General features: G+C 39.3%; 1 protein-coding gene across 1 annotated transcript in view; it reads left to right on the forward strand.

Moving 5' to 3' along the window:
• Positions 1-22,910, forward strand: part of alk (ALK receptor tyrosine kinase) — an 855,459-nt gene that overhangs the window by 275,594 nt on the left and 556,955 nt on the right. The window contains exon 3 of the mRNA XM_062973134.1: positions 17,230-17,379. Coding sequence (XP_062829204.1) covers positions 17,230-17,379 — 150 coding nt within the window. The remainder of the gene's footprint in view (positions 1-17,229; positions 17,380-22,910) is intronic.

Raw genomic sequence — 22,910 nt, forward strand, 5'->3', positions numbered from 1 at the left:
CAAGGGCGTGGACCACCGTGGCCAAGTCTGGCTTCCCAAGGTACGGTCGCAGCTGGCGCACAAGTTTTAATTGTGCGAAGGCTCCCCTAGCCACCGCTGAGACCTGGGGCTCCAGGCTCAACGATGAGTCCAGGATCACCCCCAGACTGCGCACCTGCGCCTTCAGGGGGAGTGTGACCCCATCCAGCACAGGCTGTAACCCTATACCCTGTTCGGCCTTCCGACTGACCAGGAGGACCTCTGTCTTGTCTGGATTCAATTTCAATTTGTTGGCCCTCATCCAGTCCGACACAGCGGCCAAGCACCGGTTCAGGACCTGAACAGCCTCCTTAGTGACAGGTGGGAAGGAGTGACAGAGCTGGACATCATCTGCGTACAGATGACACCGGACCCCGAAACTCCTGATGATCTCTCCCAGCGGCTTCATGTAGATGTTAAACAACATGGGAGACAGTACAGAACCCTGCGGGACCCCACAAGTCAACGGTTGTGGGGCCGAGCAGGCGTCCCCCAATGACACCATCTGGGACCGACCCTCCAGGAAGGACCGGAGCCACTGCAGGACAGTACCTCCAAGTCCCATTCCTGCGAGGCGTCCCAGAAGGATACCGTGATCGACGGTATCGAAGGCCGCTGAGAGGTCCAGCAGAACCAGCAGGGACACACTCCCCCTGTCCAGTTCCCGGCGTAGATCATCGACTAAGGCGACCAAGGCTGTCTCAGTACCATGCCCCGGCCTAAAGCCAGACTGTGCCGGATCCAGAAAATCAGTGTCAACCAAGAAACCCTGGAGCTGCGAAGCAACCACATGTTCCAAGACCTTGCCCAAATAGGGGAGATTGGAAATAGGCCGAAAGTTTCCGAATTGAGTGGGATCCAATGATGGCTTTTTCAACAGCGGCTTGATCACAGCCATTTTTAGGCTTGCTGGAAACTTGCCCTCCCGAAGGGAGGCATTTACCACCACCTTCACCCACTCGGCCAAACCCCCTCTGGCTTCTCTCACCAGCCAGGATGGGCAGGGGTCTAGGATGCATGTGGTCGGTCTCGCCTCTCCCAGGATCTTGTCCACATCCTCGAGCTCAACCAATTGAAATGAATCCAACAAAACTGGACAAGCAGGTGCACTCGTTACATCCTCAGAGACTGCCGTTAATATGGTGTCAAAGTCGGAACGGATCAGAGCGACTTTGTCCGCAAAGAACCGAGCAAATGCTTCACAGCGGGCTGCCGAGTTATCAGGGCTCCCACCTTGATTGGTGGGAGTTAACAACCCTCTGATGACACGGAACAGCGCCGCCGGACGGTTCTGTGCGGACGCAATGTTGGCCGCAAGGTGGGCTCTCCTTGCAGCTTTGATTGCCGCGGCATATGCCCTAAGATAGGAGCCTAGCCGTGTTCGGTCTGACTCGTTATACCCTGATCGCCACACGCACTCTAGTTCCCTCTTCTTTCGCTTCATCGCTGCCAGCTCCTCAGTAAACCAAGGAGCTGGTTTAGCTCGGTTACTCGAGAGGGGACGCTCCGGAGCAATCGTGTCTATTGCCCTAGTCATCTCTCCATTCCAGAGAGAGACCAGAGCATCAACAGGATCACCTGCCGAGGAGGCGGGAAATTCCCCAAGAGTCGTCAGGAATCCTTCTGGATCCATAAGTCTCCTGGGGCGGACCATTTTAGGTCCACCACCCCTGCAGAGGTTGGGGGGCGCAGTAAGTCTAAACCTGATCAGGTGATGGTCGGTCCATGGCAACGGAGCGATGGTGAGCTCCTCCACACCGCCACCTTCCTCCCATCCCTGACAGAAGACCAAGTCCAGTGTGTGTCCCGCACTGTGGGTGGGGCCTGTTACTAATTGGGACAGCCCCATGGTTGCCATGGCGGCCATGAAGTCCTGAGCTGCACCTGAGAGGTTGGTCTCGGCATGGACATTGAAGTCCCCCAGCACTATGAGCCGCCGGGACTCCAACGCCAGGCCCGAGACCACCTCAGCTAGCTCAGGCAGGGAGACTGTAGTGCAGCGGGGTGGTCGGTACACTAACAGAATCCCTAATCTGTCCCGGTCTCCCACCCTCAGGTGGACACATTCAAACATGGTCGACTGTGGGACGGGGCACCTGGTCAGGGGGATGGAATCCTTATAGACCACCGCGACCCCACCTCCCCTCCCTCCAGTTCTCGGCTGGTGCTGTACGGAATAACCTGGCGGGCAGAGCTGGGTGAGATTAACTCCTCCCATCTCGTCCAGCCAGGTCTCCGTAATACATGCCAGGTCTACATGCTCATCCAAGATGAGATCTTGGATGAAAGATGTTTTTCCGTTCACTGACCTGGCATTAAACAGCACCACCTTTAACCTGGAGGGACCGCCATCCTGGCTACCCAGATTAGCTATGTCAGGAGACCGTTTTGGAACTATTAAAGTCCTACCAAAAACCCTAGGCCGAATTAAATGATTTGGTCTCCCTTTCCCGTATCTCCCCCTCCCAGACACCACCTCTATAGGGGCTCCCCACCCATCAGAACACCCTCCTCCCCTATCACACTGTCCTTTCCCTTTCTCTTCCCCTGGTCCAAACGATGTTATTTGGTTTACTAGTTTTCTGTTATAGATTGGCATCCTTTCACACCCATTCCCTTCCCCCACCCTGCAGTCCCCACATCATTAAAGATTATGGAAAACAAATGAAGACTCATCCTGTGTCAATGGAAATGTCCCATCCAATTAGATAAGGAAATTACACCACTATCTTATATTTGTGTCAGTTTCTACAGCTAAGTATGTTTTCTGAGCGCATACATATTCCAAGTACTCATGCATAGAGGTGAGTTATTTTTATCTTGACAATGGTATATCTCTAATAGGTTGTATTCTATAAGCAATATCCACACATAACTATTTAAAGGAAAATATCAATGAACACACAATACAGCCAGCCTTTCACATTTGTGGTTTTGACTTTTATGATTTTGGTTCTTCACAAATTTGATTGAAATGTTAATCTAGAATCTCTAAATCCTCCTATGCTCAGCTTCCAGCTGGTTCTCTCTAGCCATGCTAGAGAACCCAAAATTCCTAGAGAGATGTTTTTTCAAGTTAAACAAATTATTTTTAAAGATTATATTAATTGATATTTATATAATAGCAACTGACATGAATCACAATAAAATTGTATTTTTAAAAATGCTGAATTCACTCTCATGGAAGTCCTGCACCCCTTGCCCCACAAAACAGCAAATGTACAGCTTTACAACTGGCAAACAATACATGGATAACACGAATAACTACCAAATAAAACAGAATTAGTCAAAATGATTAAATAGTAATTCACAAAACTGTGAGGCAGAGGAATTAATAATTAAATAATTAATTAAATACTTATTTCACTGCTTTTCTCTCACAATTTCACTGAAGGCAGGATTTAAGGTTTTAAAATTCCGACGAGCAATGGTGGAGCTATAGAGTGCAAGACTGGGGTTTGGGGAAGTGGAAGAGAAAGGAGTGGTGGGTGAGAAACTGAGGCATTAAAGACCTTTCTTTGAGTCTTACCACATGTCTATGCACATGTGCACACACACACACACACACACACACACACACACACACACACTGAAGAGGGAAGAAGTGAGAAACCTACCAATATGCAGAGAATCACACAGGGAAATAGAACTCTGTATGGGAATCTTCATATTCAATGTCTGATTTCTCCCCACATCCTCAAAAGATTCAATGTTCAACTGTTGTGAAATATATATACATAATTTTTCTAGGAGGATGATTTGAAGACTAGATTTATTCATGCCTTCTTGTTCTAGCCAGATAATTTTTCAGTTCAGCAAGCTATTTCCATTATCATATATATACCCAACACATACTGGTTTTGGCAGGAGTGTTATACAAATGCAGCCATTTTGGTGAGAGCTGTTTTAAAGTCATATTCCATTGATCATTCTATTCCTTATTCATTGTTTGTGCCTTTTTGCCTTGTCACTGGTTGTTTTAGTCTTTAGTGCTTACTGTGATTGGTTGTAGAAATCCAAAAGAGAACTTCATATAGCTTATCAGCAACTTGATATGGTTGATAAGCCTCTTTGCACATTAAATCCAATATCCTGTTTCCAATACATACCAGTCCCTTCGAAAATTATTCAAAAACATATTGTTATTAGGCAAATATGGAAATGAGCATCTCATCTTGCCTGTTAAGAGTTAGAGATTGTTTGCTCACTGAAGCATTAATTCTTTTTCAAATCCAATTTAGCAGTAACTTAATCCAGGTAAGCAGTGTGAAGTGTTAAAGCTCTAAGTAAAACTTAGAGATCACAGGTTCTTGTAATGTTTTAGGCTTTGCTACCCTTTTGCAATTACTCCTCTAGTCCATCTTTCCCTAATCTGTCAAAGTTTCATTTTTTTAAAATATTCTAACCCCAACATTATCTTTCTTTTAATAAAACCTCTCTGATAAAATTGCATATTAAATTTCCTAAGTGCTTGATACTAAAAGCTAAGACTTTTAGACCATTAGATTTAATCTCAAGAAATACAGATAATAAATTGTGTTTGTTTAAGGTTTAATGGCTGTAACGTCTTTACCTTTGCTTTGAAAATAATCACACAATGAGTTACTCAAATGATGTATTGAGAACATCTATACATTGTAATTATTTGTCTCCTTTATATAACTCAGTGATCTGAAGTAGAAGTTGAAAAATCAATTCTTCATGAACTTAATATACCAGTAAATTTTGCCAGGCAGCCTTGTGAAACTTGTCTCCAGGGAAAGGGCTTTATTATTTTTTTAATTGACTGCTTTTGACAGCCTGTTGTTTTTCAAGAAACAATGGTATCACACATGTCCATATCCAAAATATGTTTAAGATTTCCAGCTAGTAATTTTGTTTAAAATAAGTACATTAAAAGTTTGCACCATGCATGCAGCTAATCCATAGCTTCAAAGCTGAAATTTCAATTAATCAGCACTCCCGCCCCATCACACACAAGTGCCGGGTTTTAATAGCTGAGATCACAAGGCTGTATTTTCAAAGGCTGAGTATTGAGCAGCCTCCATTGCAATATTACAGAACTGAAGAATTAGAAAACAGAAGGGGTCAGAAGGTCATCTTTGCTCATTTTCTATATTGAAGCATGGACCTTCATATCCAGCTCTAAAATATCCTACGATTATTCTTGCTTTCAAGCTGAAAAAGTGGATTTGTCAAAAAAAAATCTGTTGGATTTTAATGTGTTCTTGTCCCTTGCTTTGATTCATGGGAAGAATTGAGGGAGAAATGCTGCTGCTGCTGATGTAATATTCAGGCTATATGGCAAACATCAGAACCTGGAAAAATAGCTATTTCAGAATCCCCCATGATACCTGGTCTTGTGATCCCAAAAAGATTACTTTCCAAATTTGGGTACTTATGTACACACTCTCTCAAAAAGTCATTAGGAGGCAGTAGAACAGTGGTTTTCAACCTGTGGGTCCCCAGGTATTTTGGCCGGACCTCTCCAAAGTATTGAACCTGCCACCAAATAGCAAATTTAAAGTTTGCCACCCATTGAACTTGGAGCCTTCATAATGATGGCTGATTGAAAATGACAGTGATGTCCCCCCCTCACTAAACCCATAGATGTTTTGAATCTATGTTTTGAATTGTTAGTCAAAATCTTTCTTGAGAAAAGAGATATAGAGGAGCAATCAAAAGCATAATGAGTTTTTCCCACAGATATTGCTGACTTGAAGTTTCAGCTAACAATTCCAAACTGTTAACAAGCTGTTACTTGAGGATGTTAATAGTAGGGGTGTGTAATTTGGCTAAACCCCATACTGTTTTCAATGTCCAGATTTTGGTGGCCTCTTGATCCATTTTTCAGGCCCTCCCGAATTCTGGTGGGCAAAATTCTGTTTTTTGATCCAGCAGATCCAGCCCATTGGCAACAATGGGAAAACTTTCCAGGCTCCCCTTTCTGTCATTTTTCCCCCCCATATTCTTCAACTACACCTGGGTTTAACTAACTCTTCACAAGGGGGTAAAATTGGCGGTATGCACTGTTTAGCCCAGGTAACCCACGGACCCTGCTGGCTCCTATCAAATGACACTGGCATGGTTCCATAGGTGGAGGAGGGTGGATGTGGCACATGCCACCTCCACAGCACAATGAGAGGTTTCCCATGTTGCCATTGGAATCCATGAGGGGAAGCTGCGCATTCCACCCCCCCCCCCCATGGGATCAGCTATAAGAGGAGCCTGGCGATGTGGGGCATGGGATGCTGGGTGACAAGGTGGTAAGGCATCACACTTAATAAATCACCCCTTTGGGATTCTTTCTCCTTATATTCTTCAATAACACCTGGGTTTAAGGCATCAGACTTAAGAAACCGCCGTTTGCGGAATTGTTTCTCTTCAACACTCATTCAATGAAGCTGCATTAAGGCACCCTTTTTAAACACTTATTTCAGTGAGAGCCACGCCACCTGAAGGAGCATTATCTAGCCATTCTTTTTTTTAAAAGATATAAATTACTTTCTCATTTTAAGGCGGTTTTAGAAATGGCAAGAAGATACCCCTGCCCCACATTTGAAGCTTGCATCATGAATGGCACAATTGGTGTCAGTTTCTTACATGTGCAGAAAGTAAATGCTTATTTATTGCTATTTGAATAAAAAAAAAACAAGGCAAGTGATGCAGAACTGTGAGTGGCATTTGATCACCAGCACGATCTGTCTCTCTCAAGAGCCTGCTCACAACAAAAAAAAATGGAGGCCCAGCATGGCTACAAGACACATCTTGGCTTTCCTCTGTTCTGATTGGCTCAACAGACAGGGCTCACAGGGAAACCCCGTGTGGGCACATGGCTGCCTTTCTGTGTTCCATGTGTAGCCAAATGAAACTGAAAGTAGCCATGGTCGGCAGCCACATGGTCTGTTGCAGCCAAAAAAAAATGGTGGCTGGAACAGCTGGAATAGCCAGAGCTCTTTTTTAAAAGCGGATCAGTGCACAACCCTAGTTAGTAGATAGCATTTCTGGAGACTGCCTTTTGTAATGTTAAATGAGACAGATTGAATAGCAAGCAATATCTTTCCATTAATAATATGAGAAACATGGTTCAATCTCATTGATCTGTAGCTTATGTCCTGTACCAGGATTATCAATGCAAAACAGATAGGTGCTCATGACATTGACCATATTAGTTGCTACATTAGACATTTTTAGAAGGAGATTAGAGAATTCATGGAGGAAAGTAGTTATATTGATGTTACTTATCTATGACAACATGAAAACAGTGGTTGACTTGTGATGGATGATTCTGCAGAAAGAAAAGGTTGTGTAGAGAATAATTGCACACATTGAGTTTCTTTCTAGAAGGAGGAGCATCAGAAAAGTGAGTGTCCTTCTAGATGTCATTGGACTGCAACTTTCATCAGTCTTCACCATTTACTATGATAGCTAGGGCAGATGGGGTTGCTGTTCAACAATATTTTAAAGGTCAGACATTTCTTATGCTGCACATTATTTTTTGTGAAGCATAGAATCCATCTTATCATGTCAGTCGGTATAATTTTCTTTAAACCAGTCCATAACTACTACTAAACAATCATTTCTAACTTTCCGCCACTCATATTCTAAGAGTATGTTTCTGTTCTCTCCCTATTTGTGTTTTTTAAATATGTTATTTTTCTAACAATTGCTGAAATATAACAGAAATTTAATGTTGGTATGTTCTAGTATCATATGAGGGGTGGGGAGGAAAGAAAGAGAAACAAGGGAAGACAAGGAAAGAAAAGGAAAGAAAGAAAAAGGCAAGAGAAAGGAAGGGAAGAACAAAGAAATGCAGGAAGGGAGGGAAGAAAGAAAGGGAAAGAAAGGCAGGGAAGAGGAAGCAAAGAAAGAAGAGGAGGGAAGTTAAGTGGAAAAGGAAGGGAAGAAGGAAATGCCCTTCCCTTGCAATTCTCATAAGGTCCACTTTTCAGTCCTGTGATGTTGATTTTATGATGCTTTTATTACCTTGGTTTTGTTTTTAATTATTTTGTTTTTGTTATGTGTTTTAATTTTGTACCTGAATTCTCTGTTTTTTTCTGGCCTTGGTTCCCACGAAAGCCGCCCCATCTCCTCAGGGAGATGGAGGTGGGTTATAAGAATAAAGTTATTATTATGTTATTATAATGAAGGAAGGAAGAGAAAGAAAGAAGGGGGAGATTATGTGGAAAACAAGAGAATAAAGAAAGAAAGGAAGAAAAGAAAAGAGGGGGGAAGATGTATGTTGGAAATAGAGGAAATTAAGAGTATGAAGTAAAATGCAAACTCAGGCAATGCCAGGTTTATACTCTAGTTATACATAAATTAAATTTGTTTACTATTTCTGACTGGTTCAGAAATACTTATACAAATTTTGGCATCACATAAGATCAACATTAGTCTTGGTTTTGTTTTTGTCAGGTTACAAGACCAACTCTTCTATAGCACAGTAATTACCATTTCTCACAGTTACAACTATTTTTTTTTCCTTTGGATGCCTGTGTGAGTTCATTATTATTATTATTATTATTATTATTATTATTATTATTATTATTCTCAGTCTCAAGATCTTCCAGAATATTTTTGGTCAGGGGATGATAGCATCTTTATTCCTGGATTTGAGAGACTAAGCCAGTGGATTGTGTATTATGAAGACATTTAAAGCATAAGGTGAATAGATGTGTCATAATATTCAGTAGGGAGGGAGGTGCAGAGAAATGATGATGATAATGATGTTTATACCGCAATTTCTCTCCACAAAGGACATTCAAAGCAGATTACATTAAAAGCATTTAAATACAATTTAAGATTCAGAAATATACAAACATTACAATAGAATTAAAATCAATGGTATTAATTAAAAACTTCAAAGACAAGTATTCACTATTACAGTAATACAGAAATCATTAAACCTAAATTTAGTTCAATACATCAATATGAAAACAGATGCAAAAGGCGTTGTTAAACAATCAAACAAAGGACTGTTACATTCACAGTAAAACAATATTTTTCTCTTGAAGGATGAATTTACTCCTCTTCTTTAGTTCTTTAATTGTTTCACATACACAGATTGAGTCCTCTTCTTATATGTAATGATTGTTCTTGTTTCTTTATTATGGATAGTAGACTCCAAAACCACAACCGGTTTCAACTCAAAAGGTGGATTGTAGTCCTTTTTTTCAGTTGTTTTTTTGAGTTTTTTTAATGTGGATCCAAAGGGAACATATATAGTGGCTACCAGTTATTTACAATACATATAGTTACATGAGTCATACACGATACACAACAAAGATAATGTAAAAGTCATACTCACAGAAAGATCTAAGTTTTAAACATGCATACTCTGCAAACAGTTTGATTCTAATGCGAGTATGAAGCTGAGTAACTAATTTCACTCTTAAATGGCAAGCACAATGGTCAGGTGGTTGTAAAGTAATGTAGTTGTTGTTATTCCAAAGTCACATTTAAAGGAAGACTATAAATCTTTACAAGAAACAATCATAAGAGTTGGTATTGTTCAACCCCTTCGGATGTTCCGTTTGCAGTGTGAAACTCCAAAAAGATTCATGCCGTAGGAGCTTCGTCTGGAAATCTATGCCTTTGGAGGGACAACTTCTAGAAGCTGGACCCGGAGTGATTCAGGATTGTGTTTTAGATCTTCAAAATGTTTATAAAAAATTAAATCAGTAAAATATTTCCTGATATTACTTTTCTGTTCTATAATACGGACTTTGACTTCCCTGCTCGTTTGGCCTATATACATTAGGGAGCAGGGACATGTGATGGCATTTTACATTACCTTTGTTGTGTATCGTGTATGTCTCATGTAACTATATGTATTGTAAATAACTGGTAGCCACTATATATGTTCCCTATCAGATCCACATTAAAAAAAAACAACTAAAAAAAAGGACTACAATCCACCTGATGAAGACTCTTTTGAGTTGAAACCAGTTGTGGTTTAGGAGTCTACTATCCATAATAAAGAAACAAGAACAATCATTTTATATAAGAAGAGGACTCAATTTGTGTATGTGGGACAATTAAAGAACTAAAGAACATGTATTGTTTATGAGAAGAGGAGTAAATTCATCCTTCAAGAGAAAAATATTGTTTCTACTGTGAATGTAACAGTCCTTTGTTTGATTGTTTAACAACGCCTTTTGTATCTGTTTTCATATTGATGTATTGAACTAAATTTAGGTTTAATGATTTCTGTATTATTGTAATAGTGGGTACTTGTCTTTGTAGTTCCAGGGAACCCATCTTCTTTTTTGATTAATTAAAAACTAACAGTTAAAATTCATAAAACTGATTTAAAACATATTCAAAGCTGAAACCACAGCACCCTCTAACTTGATCTTAAAAACCTTCTTCTTTCAAAGCCGTCCTGAATAAAAAGATTTTATGCTTTTTCAAAGGTGTCTGTTTTCTTCAAAGTCCATCATGTATGAGTATGCTAACTCCTGTGGGTAAATTATAGATTTCCAGATGTTACTGGATTTCAACTCAATCCTTCAATATTCATTATACTGATTGAGACTGGTGGCAGTTACGCATAACATAAGAGCCACAATTCACTATTTCTGTTTTAAGAAGAAAGCAAGGAGCAGATAGACTCTTCCCACTGTCCATTTGTGAAAACATGTACAGATAATGGGATACGAAAGGGATCTTATAGTATCTTTGACACTAACAAAGAGAAAGAAGTTTGTGACATGAGTATTTATAGACTGTTTCATTAGATGCATGGAGTTAAGTGTCATTGGGGAAGGAACAGTTAGAGGGCAGAAAGAAGACCTGCTGAAGATGTTTTGCATCTTCTCAAGGAAGTCCAATAACTCTAGTTACAAAAGTAACTGGGAAATATTTGCAATTACTAACTGAAAAATCAATGTGTCAATTTAAAAGCTTATAGACATTATAAATTAAGTATACAGAGGTTAGCTGATGTTAATAGAGGTCCCAAGGCTCACTGAGCAGAGTACTTCTGTCACAAAAGCAATTTAAATGGTATCTCCTCCCTAATGCATGTCTATGAATATATTTCTTTGGATGGGTTTTCTGTAGTAAAATGTCTTAACATTGTCTATACAGCTTGGCATTATGCAATTATTTGTGAAATTACACTTTCCAGGGTCAATATGAATTAGACAGCTCTTGTTGTTCCTTGTGGTAAGAAACATATTGAGAAGGAACATAGAAATTTACTGGGGAAAGCAGGATATTAATCATTAGCTGCCTGTTTCCCGGCAACTTTTTATATTCTAGAATAAAGAACAGAAAATAACAATAAAATTATGCCCTACTGTTTAAGAACATCAACATAGTGATTACATTCTTGGGCTTGCCAGGGTAGAAATTGGTATGCCAGCATGTTCAGCAGCTTACTCAAAGCACTTTAGATCTACATCTAGAATTTCAGACCTCGGCATAGGATTAGGTAGGTTTTTGGAAGGAGAAAATACCTTTGTGAGTGTTTTCTGTATTCATACTGGATAGTACTGGCCTTTCTCTCCCTACCTGGAAAATTTCAAAGATCTGCATGACTAGATGTTATATACATTGCTATGATGTCCCAGTGTGAACTAGATGAACTCCATATACTTGAATGATTTTTCTCCCTCATGAGATATGCTGATATTCAGTCTCCAAACAAACAAAATCGATGTTTTTATTTCCTACAATGAGTGCTAGTGATGAAAATGTGACAACTTAAGGGTTGGTTCACTTTAGCTCAACGTATTTGTTTGTAAAAGGACTTGATTTTAAAAAAACAGCCTTTGATTTCTTGTGCATATGTTAAAAGTTGATTTTTTGTTCACTGGACTCGAGCAACTCTGTTCAAGTGTTATGATTCACTGAACTCATAGAAATGCTGGATAAACATATACAGATATAAATCTTCTGAAAATCTCCTTACAAAAAATTACTTGATATGTCAGTAGCTAGGGCTGTGGCGCAGGCTGGAGAGCAGCTGCAATGAATCACTGCAATGAATCACTCTGACCAGGAGGTCATGAGTTCTTTATTTTTTATTTATTTATTTATTACATCATTTCTACCCCGCCCTTCTCACCCATCAGGGGACTCAGGGTGGCTTACAGTATACATCAAAAACACAGTTTACATCAGATTAAAAGTCTTCCAAGATTAAAAAATTACAATAAAATTAAAATATACGTCTTTGTTCCATGTCAAAAGGCACTGAATGTTTGCCTATATGTGTAATGTGATCTGCCCTGAGTCCCCTTCGGGGTGAGAAGGGTGGAATATAAATGCTGTAAATAAATAAATAAATAGCTACTTTTAAATGCCATGTCTAGTTATGCTTTTATGTATATGCATAAAATAGAACTCTCTTAGTTATACTAAATTGATTATTTTACCTTATTATTTTTAAGATGGGGCTTTCATTTAAATATTTACAAAACTCCAGTAGTGGAATGTATTTTTTCCAAGCAAAATAGTCCACATTTTGTTCCTGAAGTATAAAATATATCAAAAATATGCTAGTGTTCCATGAGAATACCCTCCAACTGATAATACTTGATGAAGTGTTAAGAACAAATGATATGTTTGCTTGGGTATATTTTTTACTGCAGCTAATAAACAGTAGTAAGAGATTATAAAACATAATCTTTTTACAAATGGGACTGTATAACATGTCCATGTTGTGCATTTACATTGATTTGGATGTCGAATATTAGCTTTATTCCAGTTTTTAATTCAATTATTCTTTTAAGTTACATGAGGTAAATAATGTATTGCCTAAAGGAAAAAAAATTGCTAAATCGCTCTCTAAGTTGTATTTGCTAAAGATAGATCAGGAAGTTGGATAATGTATGGCAGCTCTATTTATTTATTTATTTATTTATTTACTATATTTATACCCCGCCCTTCTTACCCTGAAGGGGACGCAGAGCAGCTAAAATTAGGCAACAATTCAATGCTGCATAAACAGACATACGAATGAAGTGCATATACATTAAAACCAAAAAGTTAAAAACATCTGAACATTAAAACCAATGATTAAAATTACAGAATCCAAAATCATAGTCCAGGAGCCATTCCAGTTGTAATTGCACTTATTCCATATCCATTTATTGCACTGAGTTATTTAAAGGCTTGATCCCACAGCCACGTTTTTAATTTCTTTCTGAAGGTCGGGAGGAAGGAAGCTGAACTGACTTTGTTGGGAAGGGAGATCTATAACCAAGGCGCCACCACTGAGAATGCCCTGTCTCTTGTCCCCACCAACTGCACCTGCAACAGAGGTGGGACCGAGAGCAGGGCCTCTTCATTTTCTTCATAAAATATAAGAACAAATAGGAAGCATCTCCAGAAAATTGTTTAATGATAACTCCCACAGTTAGCTTTACTGGTTGAGATTGATGAGTTGTAGTTCAAAATTCCTATTCCTGTATAAGAGGGATCAAAAGTAGAATCTTACAGTCTTTCCTTTTTCTGATTGTCTTGTATAGGTCTGAACACTAGGCTTGATCGATCCATGAAAAATTTGATTCTAAACTCGTTTCAAAACTAGAGGGGGGCAGCTTTTCGTTTCTGATGGTATTTCCGAATTTGGCCCCCAAAAAATTTCAAAATTAACGAAAATTCGTTATTTTCTAAATTAATACGTTAATGGCGGACGCGCATGCGCAATTCCCAAAAACAGCACAGAGGGAGAGGACTTTACAGGACTCTCCCACCCTCATTTTTTGAGTGATCTTCTTCAAACTTGGTACAGTGGTAGAACACATTTAACACTGATAGCTCACCAAAATTTGGAACGTTTCCCTTATCCTCTGATTTTTGGAGAATTTTCATAGCTTTTATAATAAACCATTTTTTAATAATTGCAGAAATCTGTTCCTGGTTTGAAAGTCTTATTTCCTGTTAAATTGGGTTGTCTTTACTGTGAAAGTCATTGTTCTACTTCAGAAACTTTGTTTTTGTGGCTGAAACTTTGTTAAATTGGTGTGTGTGTGATATATACTGTGTATATAGTCCCTGCATATGTGTGTGTGTGTGTGTGTGTGTGTATAGGTAAAGGTAAAGGTATCCCTTGACGTTAAGTTCAGTCATGTCTGACTCTGGGGGTTGGTGCTCATCTCCATTTCTAAGCCCAAGAGCCAGTGTTGTCCATAGACACCTCCAAGGTCATGTGGCCGGCATGACTACATGGAGTGCCATTACCTTCCCAGAAACACCCAGAAAATGGGAATTCCAGACAGGAAACAATCAGGGCCAGCTAATACCTCCCAACAAAGGATTCCCCCAGGTAGGAAGCAGCCAGGCTTTGAAGCTGCAAGGCTATTCAATGCTAATCAAGGTGACCAATTGCAACATTCACACTTGCCTCCCACAGACAAGAGTTCTTTCTCCCACCCTGGACCTTCCACAGATATATAAACCCCACTTGCCTAGCTTCGCACAGACGTCAAAACCTCTATGTCTGCCACAGATGTGGGTGAAACGTCAGGAGAGAATGCTTCTGGCACATGGCCATAGAGCCCGGAATACATACCACAACAGTGTGATCCCGGCCATGAAAGCTTTCGACAACACAACCACAGTATCCATTCAAGTTCATGTAGCGTGGTATGGACTGGAGACCTGTATTGGGGGGAGGGAGGGTGCGAATCTGGGCCCCTGGGAGCAGCCGAGGACGGGCCTGGCCCACACCCCCTCGCATCCCGGGCCTCTTCCTCCTCACCGCCGGGCCCCTCTCGGTCTCTCCAGGCCTGAGCTGAGGCGAGGCGGCGGCGGCGGCCATTTCCCCCCTCCGTCTTCCTCCTCCTCCTCGGCCTCCTTCCCCCTCGCCCCCTCCCATTGGCTGAGCCTCCCATTGGCTGAGGGGCAAAAGGAAAGGAGTTTGGGTGATTTGCAAAAGCTTTTTTTTCCTAACGAAAAAAACGAAGAAATAAGAAAAAAAGGCCTCTCGCGATTCGAAACCGCGATATCCAGACGTGTGGACAACCAAGGTTCTATATTGCTTCAAAACAAACGAAAATAACGAATTAATAACGGGTAACGGGAAAATCGAATTATTTGAGCAAGCCTACTGAACACATAGCAAGGTGTAGTGCATCCAGGCTGGTAACATCAATTTTGTGAATCTCAAGTATGCCTTTTATTTTTATGAATCACACCAGCTACCCTTTTTGATGATTTGCATTAGGATGTGAGTGGAGAGTAAGGGTTTAAGCCTTCTCTATTCCTGTAATAAAGTTCTAATGAAAATCAGGCTCCTGAACATTCCAATAATTCTTGTCATTCAGCTTATATAGTTGTCAATAAGGTATTGAATCCCATTTCTCTTTTTGGGGCACTGTGGCCCTTGTAGGAAGGGAGAGCTCTCTGTTGCATTATGCTGCCTTCACTGCAGAGGGCACCACTGCTCCTGACTTCTATAAACGTTTTACTGTGGCTTTTCTTTTCTCATAGTCTTAGCAGCTCTTCTTTTGAGTAAAGACCAAGGAATCATTAAACTTGTCCTCTTAACCTTCGAGAGACAGAAAACCCGCTAGAAACGGGTTAACCCTTTTTAATGAGTTGTAACTTTCCCACTTCCTTGCTCTCAGCTTTCCAAATTGTCTGTTTATTACTTCCAACTCACCTGTCTTCCATGCTCATCTGTTGGCTTCTCCCAATTGCCAGCTCTAATAGGTTCCCAAAGGCCATTTGGTTCATTGCCCTGTTGAAAATGCAGGACTGACCAAACACCTGTTTCCTACATATCCTCCACTAAGAAAACAGTAAACATGAATACATGCCAGGGCTCAGGGGTCAGTTTTCTGTCTCTGAGTCCTTTGGGGAGGTTATACAGACTGCAAAAATGCCACCAAAAATAGGTATTTCAGTGCTAAACAGTGCAAGTGGGCTCTGCAACATCTTTAACCATTGAATTTGCATTCTCTTTTTAGTCAAAAATGAGCAACCCAGAAAGTCTAGCAGATAAGCAAACTCTCTGTAAACAACACATATATGTGTATGTATATATATATATATATATATATATATATATATATATATATATATATATATATATCTCCCCATTAATATGAAGAGGATCCATAGTTATACAGGCAGTTTATTTACAAAAATCAGAAGTCAAGAATGAAGGTGGAACCATTGTTCTACCCCCGTGGCATAACTCGGCATTCATGGTTTCTGGGTAGAAAGGATCAAATGTTTCTCCTGCTTAATTTGCTGTGAGTTAGTTATCTCAAGAGACCTGGTGTGAACAAGGTGCTTGCAGTGTCATGAAAATGCTTGTATCTCTGGTAAAGAAAGTAGAATGAAAAATGTAAAAAGGCTAATTCATTTCATTTTGTCATTAAACAGGTAAATTATCTGAAATAGATCAGAAAAAGGGCAAGGGTATTAACCTTAGGATTAAAAGGTATGATGCCTCCAAGAGAATGGGGTGAGGATTGTAAATCTATGTGAGCCAGAAGGAAATGAGATGTTTAATATAGAATCTAATTGAAGTTTTAAAAATGTCTTGGCTGGTTTGGCTAGTGTCAACTTCAATTATTTGGGTTAATCTCATCCCGGGACCAGAATAATAGATGTTAATGAAAATCTCCAAAGAGCAGAAGCTTTTTGCTCTGAGGTCTAAAATGTCTAGCCCAGCTACAGACTGAGGGCAAACATAACCAAGCCACACATATAAAAATTATTGCAGTAGAATTAAAGCATCATATCCAATCTTCCCTGATTTTAAGTCATTTTTTTTTAAAAAACACCCAACCCTCTCTTCTACTCTTTCATAAATTTCTTCACTAGCAAAGAGAGCAGTGTGCATTGCTTGGAATGACCCCATGAAGAAGACATCAGCATCATAGTCTCTATTAGTATTTGGTTCTTTTTATTCCTATGCTGTCCTTGGAAACAGCCATATCGGGAGGAGATAAAACAAAAATGTGGTGGAGAACTATATCAGAGCGGGACTACAATATTGCAAGGAAAGGCAAAGATGAATCCCTCTTAAATCTTATTTCCAGTTGTACAGTTGCATCTTTTTTCTTAGTACAGGCTGTAGTTCAATTACAGCAAAAAAAAAGTATGTACCACTATATTTGATGATGTGGTGTGTAAAACCAACAAAGAAAGGAGTATATATGAAAGGTATCTTTTCCATTATCAGAAAAAGATGTATGACAATTTGCTCAGCCTTAGAATGTTTCTTTCTCTTTTCTTCTTCAGTTTTCGACTGCAATTTTGAATCTCCCTGTGATCTGGAGTATTTCCCACCAATGAGAGAGGGGTCCTGGCACAGAGTAAGTGCAGATGAGCTCTCACAGCTCCATCTTTTGGATGGCCCCGACAGAGATCACTCTGAAGACTCAACAAAAGGTGAGAGCTAAACACATACACACGTGTGTGTGTGCACACACACACATATATAGTATTCGGTAAGTACAATAGTGGAAATCTTACTGATTTAAATCTAGAGATAGGAATTTGACTTCAATTGTCCTTTGAATTTTTTTGATGATGCCTGCCTCTTAACAGAAGTTGGAGCTAATGTGTTTGCTGTGAAGGTTTTCAAAACATATAAAATATATTGTCATAATGTGAAATGTTATGGACAATATCCCGAATCCCGAGTCTCTGGGAATGTTCTTCACAAAATATGATAAATGAACCCAAACTCAAATGGATACATTAATGATGAGTTCCAACAATCTCCTAAACAAGTAGACATCTTTATATGAGACCTATGTTCTTGTCGGCAAGGAGTAAAAGAGCAATATGTCATAGAAACTTTAAGCAAGCAGACTTTGTATGGTAAATGTATTGCCCAAATGCCCATGGGCATTTGGTTCCTCTAATGTATGGTTTTCCTCTCTCTCTGAACCATTTATTTTCTTATCATCATAAACATTCCAAATCAACATCAGGGACACAGATGCAACATACAAATATAGTACTATGATTACTCTTTAGCCATAATGGAAAGGATCCATAGAATTCTGGGTCTTATGGTTTAGTGGAACACTAGAGCTCTCTGGCTGAAAATTCAAAATGCTCTCCCCTTAATTACCTGTGAATGGGCCTCTGTTCATGGAGTAACAACGACCTTCATGTGGAAGGATGTTTCATGATTCTCTGCCAAGCTTATTATTTATAAAGAACACTCTTTAATAAAGATTTTGATACTCTTGTGGTGTATCATTACACAAATGATACACCATTCAACTGCTTCTACGTCATTGAACTTGTGCATTCCTACAAATTATTTATTTTGTTCTTTGTAAACTCCAGTGCCTATGTGCATACATTTTTGCTTTTTGCAATACTATTTCCACCCACTGACATCATATACAAATTCAAATTTGAGCTTGCAGATGAATGTTATGGCAACACAACATTTACAAACCACCTCTTAAGATTTTAACCAGCCATAAACAGCAAACCAGCCTCTTTCAAGCCTGATGTTAGATGTCTACAGTGAAAATTATCTCCAGATGGCTGGGATGATGGGAGCTGTTGTCCAACACAGTTGAATGACACAAGGTTGGGTGGGAACTGGCTTGATTAAATGCAGAGGAGAAAGATTACCTTTGCAAACATTTTAGCAACTCCCATGTTACAGCAGCCCACTGGCTGCCGATCCACTTCCTGGCTAAATACAAAGTGCTGGTTATTACCTATAAAGCCCTATACAGTTCGGATCCAAGCTACTTAACTAACTGCATATTTGCATATAAACCTACACAAACACTGTGGTCATCGGAGGGGGCACTGCTCTCGGTCCCACCACTGACCCAAGCTCGATTGGTGGGAATGAGAGGGGGGCTTTCTTGGTGACCACTCCTCCTTCTGGAAATAAGAACAGCTCCCCTCACTCCTCTCCTTCTAGAAGCAATAAAAACACACCTTTGTACACTGGCCTTCAGAAAGGAGGATGATTAGCTTTTATTAACTTCTTATGCTTCTATTCAGCCTGATGATGCTGACTGAGAACATATTACCCTAACTCATAGCACAGCCACATTTTTATTGTTCACTTCTCATGTTGGTTTTATTAATTCACTATGTTATTTATGGAATCTTGTTTTAGCGATTACTGTGTTATTGTGAATTTTTAATTGTTTGTTTTAATTGTTCTTCTACTTCTGTTTAATTCTATTTTGTTTTTGTTTCTGTAAGCCACTCAGGGTCCCCTTGGGGAGAGAGGGCAGGTTATTATTATTATTAATAATAATAATAATAATAATAATAATAATAATAATAATAATAATAATAATTAGCATAACTCCAAAATACTGCCCTTGCCCTAAGAAGGTGTACAGTGTGCTTCTGGCTAACTTGGGAGAGTAAGACGACCTACAGAAGGGGACCAACAAAGGAAGATACTGTCCACTTAAACTGAAACAAATACGTTGTTGTATGGAGGTTGCAATTCTGCCTTTATATCCAGCCCATGTGTGGATTTTAATACCTGTGTGGATCTAATCCTATTTGTGGATGGTTAATGATTATATTCTATAACTGGAAGTTTTACTTGTAACTTTTCTTTTTTTAAAAAAACCCTCACCAGTATTGTGTTCCAATGTGCCTTTTTTAATTGCTGTGCTTAACATTACTGTGTTGTATTTAGGTTCTTGTCATGCAGTGTGATTGAGAAGTTTTATATATATATATATATATATATATATATATATATATATATATATATATATAGTATTTTATAATAGAACATTTGTTAGATTTTTAATTTCATTGTGAATTTTAATTTAATTTAATTTTAATTTAATTTTGTTGTGAAAGTGTGCATAGTCTTACTTTTGCTGATCCTCTTCCCCAGGTTGTCTAAAATTTTAGAGACCTTGCCCTTTTTGTTTTTATTTTGGCATGCCAACTCAGAGACAAACAAGGAAATGAAGGATACGTAATTAAAAATTCCTATGTAGTCAAGTGAGCCCTGACAAAGCCTCTTAGTAGAACTGCAGTCTTGTGAATCACAGCTGGCTGTTTCCCTTTCTGCCTTTAAATAATCACTTGAAATTTTGTTCTTTCAGCTAGCATTTCCCATTTGAGTTTATATCATTTTAATCACAGCTGTTTGGCAGTGGAATATTGTGTGTGGTCTGTTTCAATCTAGAATAATTAGGCAGAGTAATTTCAACCCCTACTGTTTGTTTCCTGCAAATGCAGCTTCAATTAGCTGTCTCCCTTTCCAATTCCATTCATAGATTGTGAGTAAGAGGAGTAAATAAGCAGAGTGTTGAGTTACCATCAAAAAGCAACTTGGCTCTTAAATGACATCTACAAACTGCTAACTCAGGATATATCCATTCCTAATAAACAAATAGTCAGGCCTGTAGCGGGGGGGGGGGGGGGTGTTAGGGGTTCAACCCCCCCCCCCCCCCGAAATTTTTCAAGTTATAAAAAAAAATCGTTTACTCGTGAATTTTAACTGGTTAACCAAATCCCCATGCTAAGTCTATGAGATGCAAAACATTAAGAGTCCCTCCAGGCACTATCTCAAGCAGATATTGACAGGTTTGTAGTGAGGAGGGGTATGTGCTAGGGGTTCAACCCCCCCCCCCCCCCGAAATTTTCAAACCCCTCCCGAAATTTTTTTCTGGCTACGGCCCTGCAAATAGTTATTACCTTTAGAGGTGTTTGGAGATTTACGAAAGGAAAGGACTCTGTAGTTATGTATTCTTGATAAACTCCTATGTACAGCAAATTCACTCTTGCATTATTTAATGCTGAAGGTGATCATGATCTTATGAATCATAGAGCTCAGCTTATGCCTATCAAACATGACAAGCAGTAAACATAGTGCCCTTCCAAACAAGGCCCATATCCCGGGCCCTGTTAGATTTTTACTTGAGGTGTCCAAACAATGCCCTTTTGAGGGGGGTGGATGGACTTAAACCTGCTCTGAAGTGGGTTTAAGTGTAGTCTGGAAGTGCCTATAGAGTGCCACCTCACCTTTAGGCATGGGAAAATCCCTGAGCAGGTGCAAAATTATTTTTTTTATCCATTTGTTCATATCTGGCAGTGATTAAAGAGTCAAAAATACTTAGCAAGTACTTAAAGAAATGAGCTATGCCACTTTGGTCCCTGTCATTCAAGGTGATCATCAGTTTAAAAGCTCACAAATGTTAACATGTAGCAAAGCAATGCATTTTTAAAACAGAAATATGTGTAGTATTGAATCAAGAAACAACTATTGTCTAAACAAAGGTCCTTCGAATCAGATTGGTCTTTTAGAAGTGCCATAAAGCCAGGACAAAGAAAACAACTTAGCTAACATTTTGGAAAAGGTCATTTTACAAAGTCACGGCAATCATAAAGGAAGTCCTGATGGATAAAAGGTGCCTGGAATAGGGCTCTTACAAATTATTTTCCAAGAAAAAAATTACTGTGAGAGGATCCTTCTGAGATATATCAGTCTCGGGAACAATTTGGAAAAATTTCTTTGTAGACTATGATTTTAAGAATTCCTAAATCAGCATGATCCCAATGATCGTGTTATAATTTTAAAAAATGATTAAAAAAAATACAAACTCTACTGCCAGTCCATTAAGAGCTGACAGCAAAAATGTATTTACAAACTGTGAGAACTGTTTCTAAAGAGCTTGTTGAATATGTTTCTCCTTACCAATAACTACCAACAAGCAATTCAGTGTTGTTCCAGCTGCAGTAGCTTCCAAACCAACTTCAGGGATGGTGCTATGTAGAATGCGTACAGTATTCAATTTTCTCTACATAATTGTAACTCCTGAAACAACTACATTGACCCCAGGGGAGGTGGGAGAATCAGCTACCTGGTAACTAAATGATGCACAGACCTCATTCAGGTTAAGATGGACAAACCCTTGGCTGGTGCTGCTGTCTTGAGTATCTATCTGGTAGCAGCAGCTGATGCACTGGGCAATCTATGTAGAGTGCCTGTTCTGGTAGAGCAACAGAAATACATGACTACATTTATTCAAAGGTCAGAAAAGTTACTTTTGGGGGGCTGCAGTCCCCATAATACAGTCAATTAGAGTGCACACTGGTGTAATGCAAGAATGTGTGATCCTAAAAAGTAACTTTTTTGGGCTCATAATAAAATATAGTTCCAGTTGCCCAGCTATCATTACCTCCAGTGTGCATGGCTTCAGTCTTAGCTTATTCGTCTTTGAACTTGTGACTTTGGTAGGCTAGTTTGAAAAGGCAACTCTTCTTGATTGCTCAGTCAAAATGAGCAGCTGAGTAATATCACCCTGATTCAATCATGTGAAGTAAGCATACATTAACAAAATATGTTGAATCTTCTAGAAACTACTTTAAATTTTTTCTAGAATGCATGCTCTTTTTAAAAATCAGCCTCTACTTTTTCTTACAATTTCCATTTTGATAGCTAAAATGTATAGATCTAAATATTTTTAATATGCTGATCACAGGTAACAACTGGCAGTCTTATCTGGTTTCCCCTTTATGTCTCACACTTCATGCATGTTCAGGAAGGGATCCCGTATGCAGCTGCTGTTTACCTTTACCAGTTCTAGATAAGCACTCACGTGTACACTAGAGCAAAATCCTACTGTTCCCAGCTCACATTTCATTTAGTTTTATTTATTGTCTGTTTATGTTTACAAACTTACAGCGAAAGCTTGTGTTTCTCCTTCACTATTGTCCAAATATTAGTGTTGCATTTAAAAATGCCCCTTCAGAAGAAAAGGAGGAAAAGGTGAAGGGCTGGGTAGAAACAATAAGCTCTTGGGGAAAAAAGAGTTTCACTATTGGGGGATTTTTTAACTGAGGTGAGCCTGTATTCAAATACTTTTTTTTCCAAACTATTGCCCCAGGAGCAGAAAGTTTGGCCCATAATACTATTGCTACTAAATATATAAAAAAGAGGCCCGCTCGGAGCTATGTTG

The sequence above is a fragment of the Anolis carolinensis genome, chromosome 1 (assembly GCF_035594765.1).
Source record: "Anolis carolinensis isolate JA03-04 chromosome 1, rAnoCar3.1.pri, whole genome shotgun sequence".
Lineage (NCBI taxonomy): Eukaryota > Metazoa > Chordata > Lepidosauria > Squamata > Dactyloidae > Anolis > Anolis carolinensis.